The sequence below is a fragment of the Salvelinus alpinus genome, chromosome 15 (assembly GCF_045679555.1).
Source record: "Salvelinus alpinus chromosome 15, SLU_Salpinus.1, whole genome shotgun sequence".
Taxonomy (NCBI): Eukaryota; Metazoa; Chordata; class Actinopteri; order Salmoniformes; family Salmonidae; genus Salvelinus; species Salvelinus alpinus.
This window is the reverse complement of record NC_092100.1, coordinates 10,952,809-10,977,162: the sequence shown is the minus strand read 5'-3', so window position 1 is coordinate 10,977,162 and position 24,354 is coordinate 10,952,809. Positions and strand designations below refer to the sequence as shown.

General features: G+C 45.2%; 1 protein-coding gene across 1 annotated transcript in view; it reads left to right on the top strand.

Moving 5' to 3' along the window:
• ptprsa (protein tyrosine phosphatase receptor type Sa) overlaps positions 1-24,354 on the top strand; it is a 454,642-nt gene that overhangs the window by 234,888 nt on the left and 195,400 nt on the right. The window contains 2 exon segments of the mRNA XM_071342488.1: positions 13,966-14,111; positions 18,567-18,708. Coding sequence (XP_071198589.1) covers positions 13,966-14,111; positions 18,567-18,708 — 288 coding nt within the window.

Here is a 24,354-nt window from a genome sequence, read left to right as displayed (position 1 = left end):
GGATGCAACCGGTCAGGATGCTCTCGATGGTGCAGCTGTAGAATTATTTGAGGATCTGGGGACCCATGTCACATCTTTTCAGTCTCCTGAGGGGGAAAAGGTGTCGTTGGACCCTCTTCACAACAATCTTAGTGTGTTTGGACCATGATAGTTTGTTGGCGATGTGGACACCAAGGAACTTGAAACTCTCGACCCACTCCACTACAGCCCCGTTGATTGGGGCATGTTCGGCCCTCATTTTCCTGTAGTCCACGATCCTTTATCTTGCTCATGTTGAGGGAAAGGTTGTTGTCCTGTTACCACACTGCCTCCTCCGTGTAGGCTGTCTCATCATTGTTGGTGATCAGGCCTACCACGGTTGTCATCAGCAAACTTAATGATGGTGTTGGAGTTGTGCTTGGCCGTGCAGTCGTGGGTGAACAGGGAGTATAGGAGGGGACGAAGCACGCACCCCTGAGGAGCCCCCATGTTGAGCATCAGCGTGGCAGATGTGTTGTTGCATACATTTTTTATACGGGATTCATACTCTCTAAGGTGAACATTTGGGGCGGCAGGTAACCTAGTGGTTAGAGCGTTGGGCCAGTAACCGAAAGGTTGCTGGATCGAATCCAAGAGCTGACAAGGTAAAAATCTGTCGTTTTGCCCCTGAACAAGCTGTCATTATAAATAAGAATTTGTTCTTAACTGACTTGCCTAGTTAAATCAAATAAAAACAGTGGAGGAATTCTATAAAAGAATGCAGCTGAAACACCTGTTGCTCATTCTAATGGTGATCACGGAGTTCCAGTACAATTCCAGAGTCTATATTTCTCTGTCTACTCATTCCACAATCATATTGCTGGAGTGCAGGGATCAATTTGTCAAGACGCAGACAAGATAGGCGGAAAATATGAAACCCCTTCTGTTTGAAAGAGGAAATGTCACAATCTCTTGTTCCTTTCACTGATATCAGAGGACAGTATTACTGAACCAACAGGAAATGACTGTTGCTCAATTGTCAGAATTCCCTCTGTGGTGTGGATGGATGGCTGGCACGGGTCATCAGCCCAAGCCGAGTCATCAGCCCAATTCTTCATCTCTCTACATCTCTCTCCATCTCTTTATCTCTTCACCTCTCTTCACCTCTTATCATCTCACTTCATCTCTTTATTGGCATGGGAAACATATGTTTATATTGCCAAAGCAAGTGAAATAGATAATAAACAAAAGGGAAATAAACAGGAGGTTAGGAAGTGCAGCTCAGTTTTCACCTCCTTTTGTGGGTCTTCTCCTGAGAGCCAGGTCTGCCTACGGCGGCCTTTCTCAATAGCAAGGCTATGCTCATTGAGTCTGTACATAGTCAAAGCGTTCCTTAAGTTTGGGTCAGTCACAGTGGCCAGGTATTCTGCCACTGTGTACTCTCTGTTTAGGGCCAAACAGCATTCTAGTTTGCTCAGTTTTTTTGTTAATTCTTTCCAATGTGTCAAGTAATTATCTTTTTGTTTTCTCATGATTTGGTTTGGTCTAATTGTTTTGCTGTCCAGGGGCTCTGTGGGGTTTGTGAACAGAACCAGCTTGGTTAGGGGATAGGGGACTCTTCTCCAGATTCATCTCTCTGTAGGTGATGGCTTTGTTATGGAAGGTTTGGGAATCGCCTCCTTTTAGGTTGTTGTAGAATTTAACGGCTCTTTTCTGGATTTTTGATAATTAGCAAGTATCTGCCTAATTCTGCTCTGCATGTATTATTTAGTGTTTTACGTTGTACACCGAGGATATTTTTGCAGAATTCTGCATGCAATGTCTCATTTTGGTGTTTGTTCCCTTTTGTGAATTCTTGGTTGGTGAGCGGACCCCAGACCTCACATGAAGGGCAATAGGTTCAATAACTGATTCAAGTATTTTAGCCAGATCCTAATTGGTTTGTCGAATTGTATTTTCCTTTTGATGGCGTAGAAGGCCCTTCTTGCCTTGTCTCTCAGCTCGTTCACAGCTTTGTGGAAGTCACCTACGGCGCTGATGTTTAGGCCAAGGTACGTATATTTTTTTGTTTGCTCTAGGGCAACGGTGTCGTCTATATGGAATTTGTATTTGTGATCGTGGCAACTGGACCATTTTTGGAAGACCATTCATTTTGTTTTACTGATATTTACTGTCAGGGCCCAGGTCTGACAGAATCTATGCAGAAGATCTAGGTGCTGCTGTAGGCCATCCTTGGTTGGTGACAGAAGAACCAGATAATCAGCAAACAGTAAACATTTGACTTCAGATTCTAGTAGAGTGAGGCCATTTTGTTACGTTACAGCCTTATTCTAAAATGGAGTAAATACTTTTTTTCTCCTCATCAATCTACACACAATACACCATAATGACAAAGCGAAAAGAGATTATTTGAAATATTTACAAATGTATAAATAAATTAAATTATATTACATTTACATAAGTATTCAGACCCTTTACAGTACTTTGTTGAAGCACCTTTGGCAGCGATTACAGCCTCGAGTCTTCTTGGGTATGACGCTACAAGCTTGGCACACCTGTATTTTTAGAGTTTCTCCCGATCTTCTCTGCAGATCCTCTCAAGCTCTGTCAGGTTTGGAGCATCAGTGCACAGCTATTTTCAGGTCTCCAGAGATATTCAATTGAGTTCAAGTCCGGGCTCTGTCTGGGCCACTCAAGGACATTCAGAGACTTGTCCCAAAGCCACTCCTGTGTTGTCTTGGCTGTGTGCTTAGGGTTGCTGTCCTGTGGGAAGGTGAGCGCTCTGGAGCAAGTTTTCATTGAGGATCTCTCTGTACTTTGCTCCCTCAATCCTTACTAGTCTCCCAGTCCCTGCCGCTGAAAACATTCTCACAGGATGATGCTGCCACCAGCATGCTTCACCGTATGGATGGTGCCAGGTTTCCTCCAGACATGACACTTGGCATTCAGGCCAAAGAGTTCAATCTTGGTTTCATCAGACTAGAGAATCTTGTTTCTCATGGTCCGAGAGTCTTTAAATGGCTTTTGGCAAACTCCGAGCGGGCTGTCATCTGCCTTTTACGGAAGTGGCTTCCGTCTGGCCACTCTACCATAACGGCTTGATTGGTGGAGTGCTGCAGAGATGGTTGTTCTTCTGGAAGGTTCTCCCATTGCCACAGAGGAACTCAGGAGCTCTGTCAGAACCATCGGGTTCTTGGTCACCTCCCTGACCAAGGCTCTTCTACCCCGATTGCTCAGTTTGGCCGGGCGGTCAGCTCTAAGAAGAGTCTTGGTGGTTCCAAACTTCTTCCATTTAAGAATGATGGAGGCCACTGTGTTCTTTATCTCTTCATCTGTCTTTCTCTCTCCATCTCTTCCTCTCTCTTCGTCTCCCTTCATCACATCATTTGTCTGGTTTGTTGTGGATCCGTAGCGCACATCAGGTAAGGAGGACACCTTGGCCAGTCTCCCATCGCTGGGTTGCGTCCCAAATAACACCCTATTCTCTATATTGTGCACCACTTTTGACCACGGCCCATAATGCTCTGGTCAAAAGTAGTGCACTTAAAAGGGAATAGGGTGCTTTTTGGGACGCCACATGGGAATACTGTAAGGAGCCTCAAGAGGGAATGCCATTCGGCCCACTGCTATCTAAAGAGCGCCGTGGTCACGTTTGATGCTCAGTGTCGATGGGACTCTTTCTGACTCATGTATATGCCTGTTATGGGAGTGCTGTGCATGTAGAAGTCTTACTGACGGTGTGTGTGTGTGCGTCTGTGTGTGTGTGTGTGTGTGTGTGTGTGTGTGTGTGTGTGTGTGTGTGTGTGTGTGAGCTTGTTTTTGGAGTACTTTATCTGCTATGCTATCCTGAGGCACTCTTTTTCCCTCTCTCTGTCTCTCTCCCTCTCCTCCCTTGTTTTCTACCCCACCCACTCATCCACTCTTTCTCACTCCCTCCCCTTCTCCCACTCACCCCCAACCTCTCCCTCCCTCTCTCCCTCCATCTCCCTCTCCCTCCTCCCGCGCTCCCTCCATCTCTCTCTCCAGTCCCTGATTAAATTGCAGTGGAGCTCTCCTCCATGTGTGTTTATGGAGGCCCAGGGAGAGAGAGTGGAGAGAGTGAGGGGTTCCACCTGCCCACAGCCTGTTAATTACTAATCCGTATGTACATGCTCTGCACGTTTGCTCATCCACACATATCCCTATGCCCCGGAGTTAACATGGTCCCCCAGAGCAGGTATTCCCCAACTGGGGTACGCGCAATGCCGTCGGGGGTACGCCAAATAAAAATGTGATTCACATTTTCAAACAGTCCATTTATATTTTCCAACGGGACTATACATTTGGGTGAGGTTTTTTCCTCTTCTGAGTTACCTCGTTTCACCGCCAAAAATAAAATTAAACCATCTTGTGTTCAGCCAAATAACAACACAATGTCAAGTACAGGTAGCCTAGTCAAATAATTAACATCCAATCACATTAACCGTTACTTTCTCGCGGGAATTCCATTAACGGTCAGTATATAGCCAAACGTAGCTGCTGTTCATTCCGTTTGCTTAAAAATTGCTATATGGTTAAAAAAAGTAGGGCCTGTGTCCATAAAGACACATACCAGCTCTACTGGTAGTACTGCTACTACCCGCAGTACTACACCTGCACCTGTCAACGACACACGTTGTTCTGCTTCCACGAGCACATCCAGTGCTAGCATCAGTAATTCTACATTTGTTGTTAGCCCAGCTAGCATGGACACTGACAGTTGTGAATCTGATGCAGCCGAAGAGCTACTGCCCCCTTACCCGAGAGGAAAGCACCGAACAACAGACAGGGACGTTGGACCATCGAAGAGGCGCAAATATGATGAGAACTACATTGATTTGGGGTTCACTTATATTGGGAGTAGTGCCTTTCCTCAGCCACAGTGTGTTACATGTGCAAAAGTACAGTCGTGGCCAAAAGTTTTGAGAATGACACAAATATAAATGTTCACACAGTTTGCTGCTTCTAATCAAATCAAATCAAATTGTATATGTTACATACACATGGTTAGCAGATGTTAATGTGAGTGTAGCGAAATGCTTGTGCTTCTAGTTCCGACAATGCATTAATAACCAACGAGTAATCTAACCTAACAATTTCACAACAACTACCTTATACACACAAGTGTAAAGGGATGAAGAATATGTACATAAAGATATATGAATGAGTGATGGTACAGAAAGGCATAGGCAAGATGCAGTAGATGGTGTCGAGTACAGTATATACATATGAGATGAGTAATATAGGGTATGTAAACATTATATTAAGTGGAATTGTTTTAAGTGGCTAGTGATACATTTTTTACATCAATTTTTACATTATTAAAGTGGAGTTGAGTCAGTATGTTGGCAGCAGCCACTCAATGTTAGTGGTGGCTGTTTAACAGTCTGATGGCCTTGAGATTTAAGCTGTTTTTCAGTCTCTCGGTCCCTGCTTTGATGCACCTGTACTGACCTCGCCTTCTGGATGATAGCGGGGTGAACAGGCAGTGGCTTGGGTGGTTGTTGTCCTTGATGATCTTTATGGCCTTCCTGTGACATCGGGTGGTGTAGGTGTCCTGGAGGGCAGGTAGTTTGCCCCCGGTGATGCGTTGTGCAGACCTCACTACCCTCTGGAGAGCCTTACGGTTGTGGGCGGAGCAGTTGCCGTACCAGGCGGTGATACAGCCCGACAGGATGCTCTCGATTGTGCATCTTCAGTGTCTTTAGATATTTTTGTCAGAATTTACTCTGGAATACTGAAGTACTGTATAATTACGAGCATTTCATACGTGTCAAAGGCTTTTATTGTCAATTACATGAAGTTGATACAAAGAGTCAATATTTGCAGTGATGACCCTTCTTTTTTAAGACCTCTGCAATCCGCCCTGGCATGTTGTCAATTAACTTCTGTGCCACATCCTGACTGATAGCAGCCAATTCCTGCATAATCAATGCTTGGAGTTTGTCAGAATTTGTGGGTTTTTGTTTGTCCACCCGCCTCTTGAGGATTGACCACAAGTTCTCAATATGATTAAGGTCTGGGGAGTTTCCTGGCCATGGACCCAAAATATCCATGTTTTGTTCCCCGAGCCACTTAGTTATCACTTTTGCCTTATGGAAAGGTGCTCCATCATGCTCCATCATCATTGTTTGTCACCAAACTGTTCCTGGATGGTTGGGAGAAGTTGCTCTTGGAGGATGTGTTGGTACCATTCTTTATTCATGGTTGTGTTCTTAGGCAAAATTGTGAGTGAGCCCACTCCCTTGGCTGAGAAGCAACCCCACACATGAATGGTCTCAGGATGCTTTACTGTTGGCATGACACAGGACTGATGGTAGCGCTCACCTTGTCTTCTCCGGACAAGTTTTTTTCCAGATGCCCCAAACAATCGGAAAGGGGATTCATCAGAGAAAATGACTTTACCCCAGTTCTCAGCAGTCCAATCCCTGTACCTTTTGCAGAATATCAGTATGTCCCTGATGTTTTTCCTGGAGAGAAGTGGCTTTGCTGCCCTTCTTGACACCAGGCCATCCTGTGCGTGCAGATGCTCTGTACTGGTGGTGCCACGATCCCGCAGCTGAATCAACTTTAGGAGACGGTCCTGGCGCTTACTGGACTTTCTTGGGCGCCCTGAAGCCTTCTTCACAACAATTGAACTGCTCTCCTTGAAGTTCTTGATGACCCGATAAATTGTTGATTTAGGTGCAATCTTACTGGCAGCAGTATCCTTGCCTGTAAAGCCCTTTTTTGTGCAAAGCAAGGATGATGGCACGTGTTTCCTTGCAGGTAACCATGATTGACAGAGGAAGAACAATGATTCCAAGCACCACCCTCCTTTTGATGCTTCCAGTCTGTTATTTGAACTCAATCAGCATGACAGAGTGATCTCCAGCCTTGTCTTCGTAAACACTCACACCTGTGTTAACGAGAGAATCACTGACATGATGTCAGCTGGTCCTTTTGTGGCAGGGCTGAAATGCAGTGGAAATGTTTTTTGGGGATTCAGATCATTTGCATGGCAAAGAGGGACTTTGCAATTCATCTGATCACTCTTCATAAGATTCTGGAGTATATGCAAATTGCCATCATACAAACTGAGGCAGCAGACTTGTGAAAATTAATGTGTCACTCTCAAAACTTTTGGCCACGACTGTACTATCTCACAACTCAATAAAACCTTCTCTTGCTCAGACATTTAGAAACAAAACATGCCAATTTGAAAAATAAGCCACAGGAGTTTTTTGAGCGAAAATTAAGACGACTTTCGAGTAGTAAGACATGTATAATAGCAACAGATACCATTAATAAAAAGGGTCTAGAAGCGTCTTATATGGTGAGCTACCGAGTGGCTAGGACAGGCAAGCCCCATACTATTGTGGAGGACTTAATTCTTTCTGCTTCCGCGGATATGGCTGGGACAATGCTGGGGAAAAAGGCCAAAAAAACTATACAGACAATGTCATCAAACAACACTGTTTCACAACACAGCAGTGACATGGCAGGAGATGTTTTGAAACAATTGCTTCTTCGCATAAAAGCCAGTGAATTCTATGCATTACAGCTGGATGAGTCAACAGACATGGAGGGCCTGACACAGCTCCTGGTATGTCCGTTATGTTCATGGGGGGTCAATTAAGGAAGACATCCTCTTCTGCAAACCACTGGAAACCAGGACAACAGGAGAGGATATTTTTAAACTACTGGACAGCTTTGTGACATCAAATGGACTTTGGTGGTCAAGACGTGTTGGTATCTGTACTGATGGCGCAAAAGCCATGACAGGGGGACATAGTGAAGTGGTAACGCGCGTGCAAGCAGTTGCTCCCGACGCCACTTGGGTACACTGCAGCATCCACCGAGAGGCTCTTGCTGCCAAGGGAATGCCTGATAGCTTGAAATACGTTTTGGATACAGTGATTTTTACAGTGAAAATGGTTAACTTTGTTAAAGCAAGGCCCCTGAACTCTCGTGTATTTTCTGCACTATGTAATGATATGGGCTGCGACCATGTAACGCTTTTACAACATGCAAAAGTGCGCTGGTTATCAAGGGACACGCTTTTTTGAATTGTGAGACGAGCTACCATAATTTTCACTTGTCTGAACGTTTGCATGATGACGAGTTTCTCACATGACTGGCCTGTCTGGGTGATGTTTTTTCTCGCCTGAATGATCTGAATCTAGGATTACAGGGACTCTCCGCAACTATATTCAATGTGTGGGACAAAATTGAGGCTACGATTAAGAAGTTGGAGCTCTTCTCTGTCTGCATTAATAAGGACAACACACAGGTCTTTCCATCATTGTGTGATTTTATTTGTGTGCAAATGAACTCAAGCTTACGGACAATGTCAAATGTGATATAGCGAAGCACCTGAGTGAGTTGGGTGCGCAATTTTTGTTTTTTTTCCTACTATGTTATTGACTTGTTTATTGTTTACTCCATGTGTAACTCTGTGTTGTTGTCTGTTCACACTGCTATGCTTTATCTTGGCCAGGTCACAATTGTAAATGAGAACTTGTTCTCAACTAGCCTACCTGGTTAAATAAAGGTTAAATAAAAAATAAATAAAAAATTACGCAGGTACTTTCCCGAAACGGATAACAAAAACAACTGGATTCGTTATCCCTTTCCTGCCTCCAGTCCTCTTACCGATATCTGAACAAGAGAGCCTCATCGAAATTGCAACATGCGGTTCTGTGAAAATGGAATTTAATCAGAAGCCACTGTCAGATTTCTGTATTGGGCTGCGCTCAGAGTATCCTGCCTTGACAAATCGCGCTGTTAAGACACTGATGCACTTTGCAACCACGTACCTATGTCAGAGTGGATTCTCTGCCCTCACTAGCATGAACATTTTTCCTGTATTTAGTTATCTGTGGAAAATGATTTAAGACTGAGACTCTCTCCAAAACAACCCAACATTACAGAGTTATGTGCATGCTTTCAAGCACACCCTTCTCATTAACCTGTGAGTTATTCACAATTTGCGATGAACAAGTACAGATTTATATGTAAGATGGTTAAATAAAGAGCAAAATTATTGATTATTATTTGTGACCTGGTCCTATAAGAGCTCTTTGTTTCTTCCCACGAGCCGGATTGTGACAAAAACTCACACTCATTCTTATGTTTAATGAATGTATCGTATAGTGTGTGTGTGGCAGGCTTACAATGATGGCAAAAAACAACATTTGAGAGTGCGCTGACCCTGGTGCTAGAGGGGGTATGAAGCTGGAGGTGTAATGTTTTGCAGGGGTACGGGACTATAAAAAGTTTGGGAACCACTGCCCTAGAGGATTCCCACTGCCAGACTTGAAAAGGTGACCGACCCCCAGCCCAGCAGAAGACAAACTAAGCAACTAAAAAGTTGCTGCGTCCTCCTAAGCAATGTTGGTCAAATCAGAGAATATTAGGAAGAAAGTGAACATGGTATTATCGATTTGAGTTGATATTCTTCAGTCAAGGCAAGGATGTTCTGTTAAAAAACGTAAAACCTTCAGAACGGTGTTAAGTATAGTTGTAATGCAGAACAAATCTCTGTAGAGCTCCCGTCAGCCTACGCAGTTCCCGTCAGCCTACGCAGTTCCCGTCAGCCTCTGCAGCTCCCATCAGCCTCCGCAGCTCCCGTCAGCCTCCGCAGCTCCCGTCAGCCTCCGCAGCTCCCGTCAGCCTCCGCAGTTCCCGTCAGCCTCCGCAGCTCCCGTCAGCCTCCGCAGCTCCCGTCAGCCTCCGCAGTTCCCGTCAGCCTCCGCAGCTCCCGTCAGCCTCCGCAGCTCCCGTCAGCCTCCGCAGCTCCCGTCAGCCTCCGCAGCTCCCGTCAGCCTCCGCAGTTCCCGTCAGCCTCCGCAGCTCCCGTCAGCCTCCGCAGCTCCCGTCAGCCTCCGCAGCTCCCGTCAGCCTCCGCAGTTTCCTTGCTTTATTATTCATTGCTCCATTAAATGATTCATGATGGTGTCAGGATGTCAAGGAATCAGGGTGTCAGCGTGTCAGGGTGTTAGGTCGTCGGGGTGTCAGGGTGTTAGTGTGTCAGGGTGTTAGGTCATTAGGGCGTCAGGGTGTTAGGTTGTCAGGGTGTCAGGTGTCAGTGTGTCAGGGTGCATATTGTCTAGCCGTCAAATTATACAGCAGAGGAATGAGGAAGTCCAGTTCATGTCCTCACTGCCTTCTCATACAATGTGTGTGTGTGTGTGTGTGTGTCTGCTTTGGTGTCTGTTTTGGTGTGTGTGTGTCTGCTTTGGTGTCTGTTTTGGTGTGTGTGTGTCTTTTGGTGTGTGTGTGTGTGTGTGTGTTTTCTTTTGGTGTGTGTTTGTGTTTTGGTGTGTGTGTGTTTTGGTGTGATTGTGTTTGTGTATTTTTTTGATGTGCGTGTGTGTTTTTCAAATAAAATAAAATTGTATTAGTCACATGCACCGAATACAACTGGTGTAGACCTTTAGAGTGAAATGCTTACTTACGAGCCCTTAACCAACAATGCAGTTTTAAAAAATACGGATAAGATTAAGAAATAAAAGTAACAAGTAATTAAAGAGCAGCAGTAAAATAACAATATCGAGACTATATAAAGGGGTGTACCGATACAGAGTCAATGTGCGGGGGCACCGGTTAGTTGAGGTAATGTGTACATGTAGGTAGAGTTATTAAAGTGACTATACATAGATGATAACAACAGAAGTAGCAGCGGTGTAAAAGGGGGAGGTGGTCAATGCAAATAGTCTGGGTAGCCATTTGATTAGATGTTCAGGAGTCTTATGGCTTGGGGGTTGAAACTGTTTAGAAGCCTCTTGGACCTAGACTTGGTGCACCGATACTGCTTGCCGTGCGGTAGTAGAGAGAACAGTCTATGACTAGGGTTGCTGGAGTCTTTGACAATTTTTAGGGCCTTCCTCTGACACCGCCTGGTATAGAGGTACTGGATGGCAGGAAGCTTGGCCCCAGTGATGTACTGGGCCGTTCGCATTACCCTCTGTAGTGCCTTGTGGTCAGATAACCGAGCAGTCACTGCCTGCCATAACAGGCAGTGATGCCACAAGTCAGAATGCTCTCGATTGTGCAGCTGTAGAACCTTTTGAGGATCTGAGGACCCATGCCAAATATTTTCAGTCTCCTGAGGGGGAATAGGTTTTGTCGTGCCCTCTTCACAACTGTCTTGGTGTGCTTGGACCATGTTAGTTTGTTGGTGATGTGGACACCAAGGAACTTGAAGCTCTCAACCTGCTCCACTGCAGCCCTGTGGATGAAAATGGGGGTGTGCTCGGTCCTCTTTTTCCTGTAGTCCACAATCATCTCCTTTGTCTTAATCATGTTGAGGGAGAGGTTGTTGTCCCGGCACCACACTGCCAGGTCTCTGACCTCCTCCCTATAGGCTGTCTCTTCGTTGTCAGTGATCAGGCCTAACACTGTTGTGTCATCGGCTAACTTAATGATAGTGTTGGAGTCGTGCCTGGACTTGCAATCATGAGTGAACAGGGAGTACAGGAGGGGACTGAGCACGCACCACTGAGGGGCCCCTGTGTTGAGGATCAGTGTGGTGGATGTGTTGTTACCTACCCCGACCAACGGGGGGCAGCCCGTCAGGAAGTCCAGGATCCAGTTGCAGAGGGAGGTGTTTAGTCCCAGGGTCCTTAGCTTATTGATAAGCTTTGAGGGCACTATGGTGTTGAACGCTAAGCTGTAGCAATGAATAGTATTCTCAGATAGGTGTTCCTTTTGTCCAGGTGGGAAAGGGCAGTGTTGAGTGCAATAGAGATTGCATCATCTGTGGATCTGTTTGGGTGGAATGCAAATTGGAGTGGGCCTAGGGTTTCTGGGATGATGGTGTTGATGTGAGCCATGACCAGCCTTGCAAAGCACGTCATGGCTACAGACGTGAGTTCTACGGGTCAGTAATCATTTAGGCAGGTTACATTGGTGTTCTTGGACACAGGGACTATAGTAGTCTGCTTAAAACATGTAGGCATTACAGACTCGGACAGGTGGAGGTTTAAAATGTCAGTGAAGACACTTTCTAGTTGGTCAGCGCATGCTCGGAGTACACATCCTGGTAATCCGTCTGGCCCTGCGGCTTTGTGAATGTTGACCTGTTTAAAGGTCTTACTCACATCAGCTGTGGAGAGCGTGATCACACAGTCTTCCGGAACAGCTGGTGCTCTCATGCATGTTTCAGTGTTATTTGCCTCGAAGCGAGCATAGAAGTAGTTTTGCTCGTCTAGTAGGCTTGTGTCACTGGGCAGCTCTCGGCTGTGCTTCCCTTTGTAGTCTGTAATGGTTTGCAAACCCTGCCACATCCGACGAGCGTCAGAGCCAGTGTAGTATGATTCGATCTTAATCCTGTATTGGCGCTTTGCCTGTTTGATGGTTCGTCGGTGAGCATAGCGGGATTTCTTATAAGCGTCCGGGTTAGAGTACAGCTCCTTGAAAGTGGCAGATGTGGCAGTGCAGATGTTGCCTGTAATCCATGGCTTCTGGTTGCGGTATGTACGTACGGTCACTGTTAGGACGATGTCATCGATGCAGTTATTGATGAAGCCAATGACTGATGTGGTGTACTCCTCAATGCCATTGGAGGAAACACGGAACATATTCCAGTCTGTGCTAGCAAAACAGTCCTGTAGCTTAGCATCTGCTTCATCTGACCACTTTTTTTATTGATCTACTCACTGACAGAATTATGGTCAGATTTGCCAAATGGAGGGTGAGGGAGAGCTTTGTATGAGTCTCTGTGTGTTGAGTAAAGGTGGTCCAGAGTTTTTTTTCCCCCCTGTGGTTGCACATTTTACATGCTGATAGAAATTTGGTCAAATGGATTGAAGTTTCCATGCATTAAAGTCCCGGGCTACTAGGAGCGCCGCCTCTGGGTGAACGTTTTCTTGTTTGCTTATTTGTGGCGTAATGCAGCTCATTCAATGGTGTGTTAGTGCCATCCTCTGACTGTGGTGGTATGTAAACAGCTACGAAGAATACAGATAAACTCTCTCGGTAGATAGTGTGGTCTACAGTTTATCATGAGATACTCTTCGTCAGCCTCAGCAATAGCCTTAGATATCGTGCACCAGCTGTTATTTACAAAAATACATAGTCCGCCGTCCCTTGTTTTACCAGACGCCGCTGTTCTATCCTGCCGGTACATCGTTTAACCAGCCAGCTGTATGTTGATAGTGTCGTCGTTCAGCCACGACTCCGTGAAGCATAAGATGTTACAGTTTTGAATGTCCCGTTTATAGTTTAATCTTCCGCGTAGGTCATCTATTTTGTTATCCAAAGATTGCACGTTTGCTAGCAGAATGGAAGGAAGTGGGGGTTTATTTGATCGCCTACGAATTCTCAGAAGGCAGCCCGCCCTCTGGCCCCTTTTTTCCCGCATCTTTTTCCGACAAATCACAGGGATCTGGGCCTGTTCCCGAGAAAGCAGTATATCATTCGCGTCGGGCTTGTCAGACCCATTAACGGATTCTTCCAGTCCGTGGTGAGTAATCCTAGTCCTGATGTTCAGAAGTTTTTTTTCGGTCATAAGAAATGCTCGCGGCAACATTATGTACAAAATGAGTAAAAAAATAAGTTACAAACGACTCAGATAAACAAACAAAAAAACACAATCGGTTGGGGTCATGTAAAACGGCTGCCTTCTTCTCCACCTCCATTTTTGTGTGTGTGTGTGTGTGTGTGTGTGTGTGTGTGTGTGTGTGTGTGTGTGTGTGTGTGTGTGTGTGTGTGTGTGTGTGTGTGTGTGTGTGTGTGTGTGTGTGTGTGTGTGTGTGTGTGTGTGTGTGTGTGTGTGTGTGTTTTTGTTTTTGGTGTGTTTTTGTTTTTGGTGTGTGTGTGTGTGTGTGCGTGCGTGTGTCTGTTTGTTTGTGTATGCACATAAACTTTTCGAAATGTAATTACCTTAATTTGCAGCTACAACTGGGCCCGTAATGAATTGGGTTAACTCCACTGGTACTGTGGCATCACTTTGGTCTTTTTAGTCTGTTCTAATGTCTCTCCCTCTCCCTCTCTCCCTCGTTCCAGCACAGCCAAGATTCACTAAAGTTCCCGTAGACCAGATTGGCGTATCTGGGGGTGTGGTCTCGTTCGTGTGCCAGGCGACAGGAGACCCTAAGCCCCGGGTGAGCTGGAACAAGAAGGGGAAGAAAGTCAACTCCCAGCGCATTGAGGTGAGACAGTGTAACCTTGTAACCCTACACTGCCCCCTACTGTTGTGGATGTAGTATGGAATAATAAATATTAATATAATATACATAATAAATACAATTTAGCGGACACATTTATTCAAAGCAACTTACATATTTGTATATGCGGCCCCAACAGGAATCGAACCCACAACCCTGGCATTTCTAAAGCTTTTACAAACTGAGCCACACATGTCTATTCTTTAATTTGACATGGATATATCACTTCTTTGTTTCACCAAGGTAGATTATTTACTTGTACACAAACTACATCACGACAGACAATGGTTTTATTTTAACCAGGCATCAATTACAAGAAACCACCGCATGTTTAGTGACACGACTTGGCACAGTGCCAATACGTTCTACTTGTCCTTTTCCACTTGAATGACGAGCTGAATGTGACGTTTGTTTGACGTTCGGTTCTAGTAGTGGCGTGCTACTTTCCCCCTGCGCCCGCTGTGCCTTATTTATGATGTTTGTTTGTTGTGTGTCTCTGTGTGAGCCCAGATGGTGTGTCTAAAGTCATGATTGATTCTCAGGGTTTCCTTAATTAACACACTCCTCACATCGACAGCACACACACACAGACTCGCTAACACACACATACACGCTCTTGTGCTAACACACAGTCACGTTAACGACTCTGCCAGCGTACTTAGAAGGAGGGAAGAAGATTCCTGCTGAGTATTAATAAGATAAGAAGAAGATGGAACCTGAGTATTAATAAGAGAAGAAGATGGGACCTGAGTATTAATAAGAGAAGAAGATGGCACCTGAGTATTAATAAGAGAAGAAGAAGATGGAACCTGAGTATTAATAAGATAAGAAGAAGATGAAACCTGAGTATTAATAAGAGAAGAAGAAGATGGAACCTGAGTATTAATAAGAGAAGAAGAAGATGGAACCTGAGTATTAATAAGAGAAGAAGAAGATGGAACCTGAGTATTAATAAGAGAAGAAGAAGATAGAACCTGAGTATTAATAAGAGAAGAAGGAAAACAAGAGAAATATCTAACACTGCTTAGAAATCTGTGAAGAACACACACACACACACACACACACACACACACACACACACACACACACACACACACACACACACACATATATACACACAGTCACACACACATATACACACAGTCACACACACACAAACAGTCACACACACACACACAGACCGACACACAGTCAGACACACACAGTCAGACACACACAGTCAGACACACACAGACCGACACACAGTCAGGCATACACAGACCGACACACAGTCAGGCACACACAGACCGACACACAGTCAGGCACACACAGACCGACACACAGTCAGGCACACAGAGATGAAGCCAGAAACCTGTTATGAAGAAGAACACGTAAAAATAAACACAGTACAAGGACAAGTACAGTACAAGGACAAGTACAAGGACAATGACAAGTACAAGGACAGTACAAGCACAGGACAAGTACAAGCGCAGGACAAGTACAGGACAAGTACAGGACAGGACAAGTGCAGGACAGGACAGGTACAGGACAAGTATATGACAGGTACAGGACAAGTATATGACAGGTACAGGACAAGTATATGACAGGTACAGGACAAGTATATGACAGGTACAGGACAAGTATATGACAGGTACAGGACAAGTATATGACAGGTACAGGACAAGTATATGACAGGTACAGGACAAGTATATGACAGGTACAGGACGAGTACAGGACGAGTACAGGACAAGTACAGTACAAGTACAAGTGCAGGACAGGACAAGTACAGGACAAGTATAGGACAGGGAAATGCCAGATACAGGACAAGGAGAAGTACAGGACAGGACACGATAGGACAGTACATGCCAAGTACAGGACAGGTCAAGTACAGGACAAGTACAGGGCAGGACAAGTACAGGGCAGGACAAGTACAGGATAAGGACAAGTACAGGATAAGGACAAGTACAGGATAAGGACAAGTACAGGATAAGGACAAGTACAGGATAAGGACAAGTACAGGACAGGATAAGTACAGGACAAGTACAGGACAGGTACAGGACAAGTAAAGGACAGGAACATGACGGGTACAGGACTAGTACAGGACAGGTCAAGTACAGGTCAAGTACAGGCCAGGACAAGGCCAGGACAAGGCCAGGACAAGGCCAGGACAGGACAAGTACAGGACAGGACAAGTACAGGACAGGACAAGTACAGGACAGGACAAGTAAAGGACATGTAAAGGACAGGGACATGACAGGTACAGGACAAGTACAAGACAGGATAGGACAGGGCAAGTACAGAACAGGACAAGTACAGGTCAAGTACAGGACAGGTCAAGTACAGGGCAGGACAAGGACAGGACAAGTACAGGACAAGGACAAGGACAGGATAAGGACAAGTACAGGATAAGGACAAGTACAGGATAAGGACAAGTACAGGATAAGGACAAGTACATGCCAGGACAAGGACAGGAGAAGGACAGGACACGGACAGGACAGGACAAGTACAAGACAGGACAAGTACAGGAGAGTACAAGACAAATACAGGACAAGTACAGGACATGACAAGTACAGAACAAGTTATTTGAGATGACAAATACAGGACAGATCTATACAGAACAAATTGGGGACAGTGCAGGACAAACACAAGTACAGGACAAGGACGGGACAAGGACGGGACAAGGACAGGACAAGGACAGGACAAGGACAGAACAGTACAGGACAAGCACAGGAAAAAACAGGAAAAAATACAGGACAAGTCCAGGACAAATACAGGACAGGTACATTACAAGACACATACAGGAGAGTACAGGACAAGTACAGAACAGGACAAGTACAGGAGAGTACAAGACAAATACAGGCCAAGTACAGTACAGGACAAGTACATGACAAATACAGAGCAGTACAGGACAAGTACAGGACAAATACAGAGCAGTACAGGACAAGTACAGGACAAATACAGAGCAGTACAGGACAAGTACAGGACAAATACAGAGCAGTACAGGACAAGTACAGGACAAATACAGAGCAGTACAGGACAAGTACAGGACAAATACATAGCAGTACAGGACAAGTACAGGACAAATACAGAGCAGTACAGGACAAGTACAGGACAAATACAGAGCAGTACAGGACATGTACAGGACAAATACAGAGCAGTACAGGACAAGTACAGGACAAATACAGAGCAGTACAGGACAAGTACAGGACAAATACAGAGCAGTACAGGACAAGTACAGGACAAATACAGAGCAGTACAGGACAAATACAGAGCAGTACAGGACAAGTACAGGACAAATACAGAGCAGTACAGGACAAGTACAGGACAAGTACAGAGCAGTACAGGACATGTACAGAACAGGTCAAGTCCAGACACGACAGGTACAGGACAAATACAGAGCAGTACAGGACATGTACAGGACAAATACAGAGCAGTACAGGACATGTACAGGACAAATACAGAGCAGTACAGGACATGTACAGAACAGGTCAAGTCCAGACACGACAGGTACAGGACAAGTTCCTTGAGATGACAAATACAGGACAGATCTATACAGGACAATTCGGGGACAATACAGGACAGTGCAGGACAAATACAAGTACAGGACAAGTACAGGACAAGTACAGTACAGAAAAGAACAGGACAAATACAGGACAAGTACAGGACAAGTCCAGGACAAGCACTGTACAGGAAAAGTCCAGGACAGGAAAGTACAGGACAGGACAGTACAGGACAAATACAGGAGAGTACAGGACAGGTACATTACAAGACACATACAGGAGAGTACAGGACAAGTACAGGACAAGTACAGGACAAGTTCAGTATAGGACAGTACAGGACAAGTACGGCAAAAGTACAGGACAGGACATGTAGAGTATAGGACAAGTACAGGACACATTTAGAACAGTACAGGACAAGTACAGGACAGGGCAATTTCAGTACAGGACAGTACAGGACAAGTACAGTCCAATCCCAAACTGTTTTGCATTCTCTTCTGCTAAGACTGAGAAAAAAACGATTGAACTGTGGCTCCAATGATTGCCATTTCCTTGCTTTTAAACAGTCATTTTATGAAGGTCGAAATCGTTGCATTCCCCCTCCAGCAGCTTTTGCTTTGATATTGATCTGGACTCAGTCACAGTGCTCTTTCCTCATTAGCGCTGTAGCCTTGAGATTCATCATGACTCGACGCTGAACTGTTCGGCTGACAACAGGCACGTCACTTCACTTGGTCACCCGCATCTATCCACACGTGTGTTCTCTTTGTTATATATTATGGAAATCCCATGTAAAATCCCATGTAAAATCCCATGTAAAATCCCATGAATATTGTGATCTATGAGTACAATATGAGCACACTGACAGTTATGTTATGATTATTACTTGACATTGCTGAGAATGAGGGTTTATACTCTGAAAAAGTATATCGAATCATAACGTTGCCCTTTCTCTCTGACACAGACTATAGAGTTCGACGAGGGTGCCGGCGCCGTCCTTCGGATCCAGCCTCTACGAGCGCCGCGGGACGAGAACATCTATGAGTGCGTGGCGGAAAATAGCGAGGGTGAGGTCAACGTTAACGCCAAGCTGTCCATCATCAGAGGTGAGTAACTCGACGGCGCATAATGATGAGGTCATGACCAATGAAGTCTATTGTCCTATAGTTTTGCAATATATAGTGTTTGATTGCTCACTGCACCAATATTCTCAGCCAGCTTCATGCATAGATAATGTTTGTTCCTTGTACCAGTACCTTCTAGCTCAGGGGTCTCTAACCTTTTCTAGCATGAGAGCTAATTTTAAAAAATGAACTATGTCACGAGCTAGTCATTTTTCTCTAGCTTTCAAATAGTCACTTCTCCTCTTCTCTGCAACTCTTCCCTATGTTCTTAGTGTACAAGAGAAAGTAGTGCACAATGTTTTCTGTCAATATACCTGGGAAAATAACGGTTAATAAACAACTCTAAATGGGGCTCTATAAAATCTGAGATTTGTTTCCCAAATTTTGTTTTATATTTTCCCAAATTATGTTCCGTTAGATTTTTCAATTTTTTTATATTTTCACTCTCAAAATTACAATTGTTTATAGAGAAACAACAGAATTGGGTGTCGATGCTTAAATCACATCTTAAGACCTTTTTTAAGGGTCTGGATGAAAAATAACATATTTCGATTTTTTTTTGTGTAAATCCCCCTTAGTCCCACCTAGCCAAAAGAGGTTATTATCTGAGGCAACGCTTCGCATACCCCAGCATTAAAACATTTTCCAAACCAGCAGAGGCGTCACAAAAATCTGAAATAGCGATCAAATAAATCACTTACCTTTGAAGATCTTCCTCTGTTTGCAATCCCAAGGGTCCCAGCTACACAACAAATGGTCGTTTTGTTCGATAAAGTCCTTCTTTATATCCTCAAAAAGTCAGTTTAGTTGGCACGTTTGATTCAGTAATCCACTCGTTCATCATGCAGACAAAGAAATCTCAAAAGTTACCGCTAAACTTCGTCCAAACAAGTCAAACAACATTTCTAATCAATCCTCAGGTACCAGAATATGTAAATAAACTATCAAATTTAAGACGGAATGTAGTATGTTCAATACCGGAGATAAATAACGAAGTGCGCACCCTCATCCACGCGTGCCACAAGACTACAGTCCTAATGAGAGACAACTTGAAAAACTACAACTACTAGCTCATTTTTCAAAAAACAAGCCTGAAACCCTTTCTAAAGACTGTTGACATCTATAGGAACTGCAATCTAGGAGGAATTCCTTTGAATATCTCATAGACAAACATTGGAATGGCCTGTGACCTCAAACTAATTTCGTGATGGATTCTCCTCGGGTCTTTGCCTCCCAAATATGATCTGTTCTACTCACATACATCATTTTAACGGTTTTAGAAACTTCAGAGTGGTTTCTATCCAATGCTACCAAGTACATGCATATCCTAGCTTCTGGGCCTGAGTAACAGGCAGTTTACTTTGGACGTGTCAGTCTTCCGAATACTGCCCCCTAGCCTTAAGAAGTTTTACGCATCTGGCCCTTTAATTGCCATCTAGCGAGTTAGGAATGTTCCCTCTAATGTGGTGGTCTAGCAATGGTTCTGTACTGCTGCTGCTCATTTCATGGCAACGTTTGATCAAAATAATAGATACAAATGACTGCTGCTGCTCATTTCATGGCAACGTTTGATCAAAATAATAGTTACAAATGATATAATTACTCATGACATACTTCTACCAGGTAAGCCTACTTTGCAGTTAACATTTAATTAAGAAGGTTTTGGGGAAAGTATTTCTGTCAAACCACAAGATGGTTACACATGGAGTGATGGACAAACGCGCTTACCACACAGACAGGCGCAATATTGCTGGAAATTAATTGGCATTTATTGTCTTAGGTTTGGCTTTTTAAGCCAATAGTGGCTAACCAGGGGTGGGATAATGTGAATGTTGCGTTGATTAGATAGTAGCTGGGAGCTTGCGGTGTCTGATACCTGTGAGATTTCTTTGACATTTTGCGGTGGAACACGTGAGTGCACTTTCAGAATTGTTTGGCGAGCTACTCATATGTTGGCTGCGAGCTACTGGTAGCTTGCAATCGACCTGCTGGAGACCCCTGTTCTAGCTCTTTCTAATGTAGCTACCCGTAACCCTCTATTGGATGCATAGGCTACATCCCTTGCAGTCAGGACGTTTCCACGTGTATACTAACTACTGGCCTCTATGCTCAAAACAAACTTGGACATGAGGAACGCTGATCCTATGCCAGTCTTTGTGGGCGGCCGTCGCAGATGCATATCACAGTGGGCACTTCCTGGTCTATCAAGCGTCATTCTGCAACGCAACTATATTTAATTCAGCATTCAGAGAGGAGTGTATAGACATTCTATCCCAACAGGATTCTCTATTTTATCACATTTGTTTTTACTGTATTCACTGATGAGAAAGGGAGGTAGGAGGGCGGAGGAGAAGAGTGGTGGTGGAGAGAGAGGGAGAGATTATGGATTGGTTAAGAAAGAATGGAAGAGTGGTCACCAACTGCTGAAATAGTATTTATTGAATCTGTATCAAGATGTTTGCCTGTTGTTGATGCTCACACACTCCCCTCCCCCTGTTTCTGTCTCCCTGTCTCCCTCCCTTTCTCCGTCTCTCTCTCTCCCATCTCTATCCGTCTCTCTCTCTGTTCCTCCATCTCCCCCTCTCTCCACTGCTGCCATCTGTCCTGGTAAAGGGGACTATAGGAGTCAGGAGATATAGGGGACTATAGGAGTCAGGAGATATAGGGGACTATAGGAGTCAGGAGATATAGGGGACTATAGGAGTCAGGAGATATAGGGGACTATAGGAGTCAGGAGATATAGGGGACTATAGGAGTCAGGAGATATAGGGGACTATAGGAGTCAGGAGATATAGGGTCAGGGGATATAGGGGACTGTAGGAGTCAGGGGATATAAGGGGCTGTGGGAGTCAGGAGATATAGGGGACTGTAGGAGTCAGGAGATATAGGGGACTGTAGGAGTCAGGAGATATAGGGGACTGTAGGAGTCAGGAGATGTAGGAGTCAGGAGATGTAGGAGTAAGGAGATGTAGGAGTCAGGAGATGTAGGAGTCAGGAGATGTAGGAGTCAGGAGATGTAGGAGTCAGAAGATGTAGGGGTCAGGGGATATAGGGGACTGTAGGAGTCAGGAGATATAGGGGTCAGGGGATATAGGGGACTGTAGGAGTCAGGAGGTATAGGAGTCAGGAGATATAGGGGTCAGGGGATATAGGGGACTGTAGGAGTCAGGGGATATAGGGGACTGTAGGAGTCAGGGGATATAGGGGACTATAGGAGTCAGGAGATATAGGGGACTATAGGAGTCAGGAGATATAGGGGTCAGGGGATATAGGGGACTGTAGGAGTCAGGAGGTATAGGGGACTGTAGGAGTCAGGGGATAAAGGGGACTATAGGAGTCAGGAGATATAGGGAACTATAGGAGTCAGGAGATATAGGGGTCAGGGGATATAGGGGACTGTAGGAGTCAGGAGGTATAGGGGATTATAGGCTAAAGATTTTCAGATGTAGGACATGAGGCAAAGGACAAGGGACTGATAGAAAACTCACACACATATACACTGTATCTATACTCCCCCTGCTGTATCTACACTCCCCCTGCTCTATCTACACTCCCCCTGCTGTATCTACACTCCCCCTGCTGTATCTACACTCCCCTTACTGTATCTACACTCCCCTTACTGTATCTACACTCCCCTGCCGTATCTACACTCCCCCTGCCGCATATACACTCCCCCTGCCGCATATACACTCCCCCTGCCGCATCTACACTCCCCCTGCCGCATCTACACTCCCCCTGCCATATCTACACTCCCCCTGCCGTATCTACACTCCCCCTGCTGTATCTACACTCCCTCTGCTGTATCTACACTCCCCCTGCTGTATCTACACTCCCCCTGCTGTATCTACACTCCCTCTGCTGTATCTACACTCCCTCTGCTGTATCTACACTCCCCCTGCTGTATCTACACTCCCCCTGCTGTATCTACACTCCCCCTGCTGTATCTACACTCCCCCTGGTGTATCTACACTCCCCCTGCTGTATCTACACTCCCCCTGCTGTATCTACACTCCCCCTGCTGTATCTACACTCCCCCTGCTGTATCTACACTCCCCCTGCTGTATCTACACTCCCCCTGCTGCATCTACACTCCCCCTGCTGCATCTACACTCCCCCTGCTGTATCTACACTCCCCCTGCTGTATCTACACTCCCCCTGCTGCATCTACACTCCCCCTGCTGCATCTACACTCCCCCTGCTGCATCTACAGTCCCCTGTGCTCCTCTAGATAGTATTAGTATTGAGAAGCGGTGGCCTGTCCCTAGTAGTGTTCCTGCACCGAGTCTGTCAGGGATGTGTCTTGTGGCACCTCCTGGCTGCTGCCCTGCAACAGAACAGTGAGCTGAATGCCTAAGATACAAGACCATCTGCCTTCTGCAGCCAGTCCTCTGGGAGTCCTTGGGAAGACTATAGACACCTGCAGTTATTATTTCTGCACTTTTTCCCTGTTTCTACTTTCCTTCTTTGTCTTGTCTCTCCTGTTTTTAATTCCTTTGGACTTCTCTCTATCCCGCTCGCTCTCTCTCTCTCTCTCTCTCTCTCTCTCTGCTCCCTCTCTCAATTAAATTCAAATGACTTTATTGGCATGGGAAACATATGTTTACATTGCCAAAGCAAGTGAAATGGATAATAAACAAAAGTGAAATAGACAATAAATAAAAAATGAACAGTAAACATTACACACACAAAGGAATTGAGACATTTCAAATGTCATATTATGGCTATACACTGTAGAGTGTTGTAACGATGCACACATATATCATCTCTCTCACAGACACACACATCCTCCTGCTCCCTCTTTCCCTTCTTGTTCCCCCTCCTTGCCTCACCAGCTGGAACTAATCCCAACCTCTCCTCTTTTCCTGTAGTGTTCCTGAATAAACTCCACTCTGTAGCCTTGACCAAGACCTCTCTCCTGCCATGCTCACTCTCTCTCTCTCTCTCTCTCTCTCTCTCTCTCTCTCTCTCTCTCTCTCTCTCTCTCTCTCTCTCTCTCTCTCTCTCTCTCTCTCTCTCTCTCTCTCTTCTTTCTCCTGGCGTAGGACAACTCAAACACAGGTGCTGGTATTTTGAAGCTGTCTAGATTTGCCTTTCCCAGGCTCTCAGGTTTCTTGCCCCCTTCCACAATTTTTTCGCTAGTCACTCGACCTCTCTGTCTGTTGTCTTTCTCCATTTCTTTCTCCCATCTGTCCTGTATTTTCACTTTCTCCCTCGTCCTCCTTTCTCTCTGTCTTTCTTTCTCTCTGTGAACCTCCTAGCTGAGAGAGCTCATTAGTGAAGAGTGGTGCAGGGCGGGGCCACCAGTTTTGTTTGATCAGGCAGCCTGTTAATTGGCTGATTTCCTGGAGAACCAGGAAGTGGTGTTTGTTCTACCATTCACTACCCATTCCCATTTAATTGGATCTGACACACATGGTTCATATACTGTATAGGCTGCACACACACACACACACACACACACAGCTCTTATACTGTATAGACTGCACACATGCACTCAAACATCACACACGCACGCCCACACTGAGGAACAAAAAAGCCCGAAACCTACTGCATCCCAAATGGCTCCCTATTTAGTGCACTACCTTGGACCAGAACCCCCATGACCAGACCACTACATGTGGAATAGGG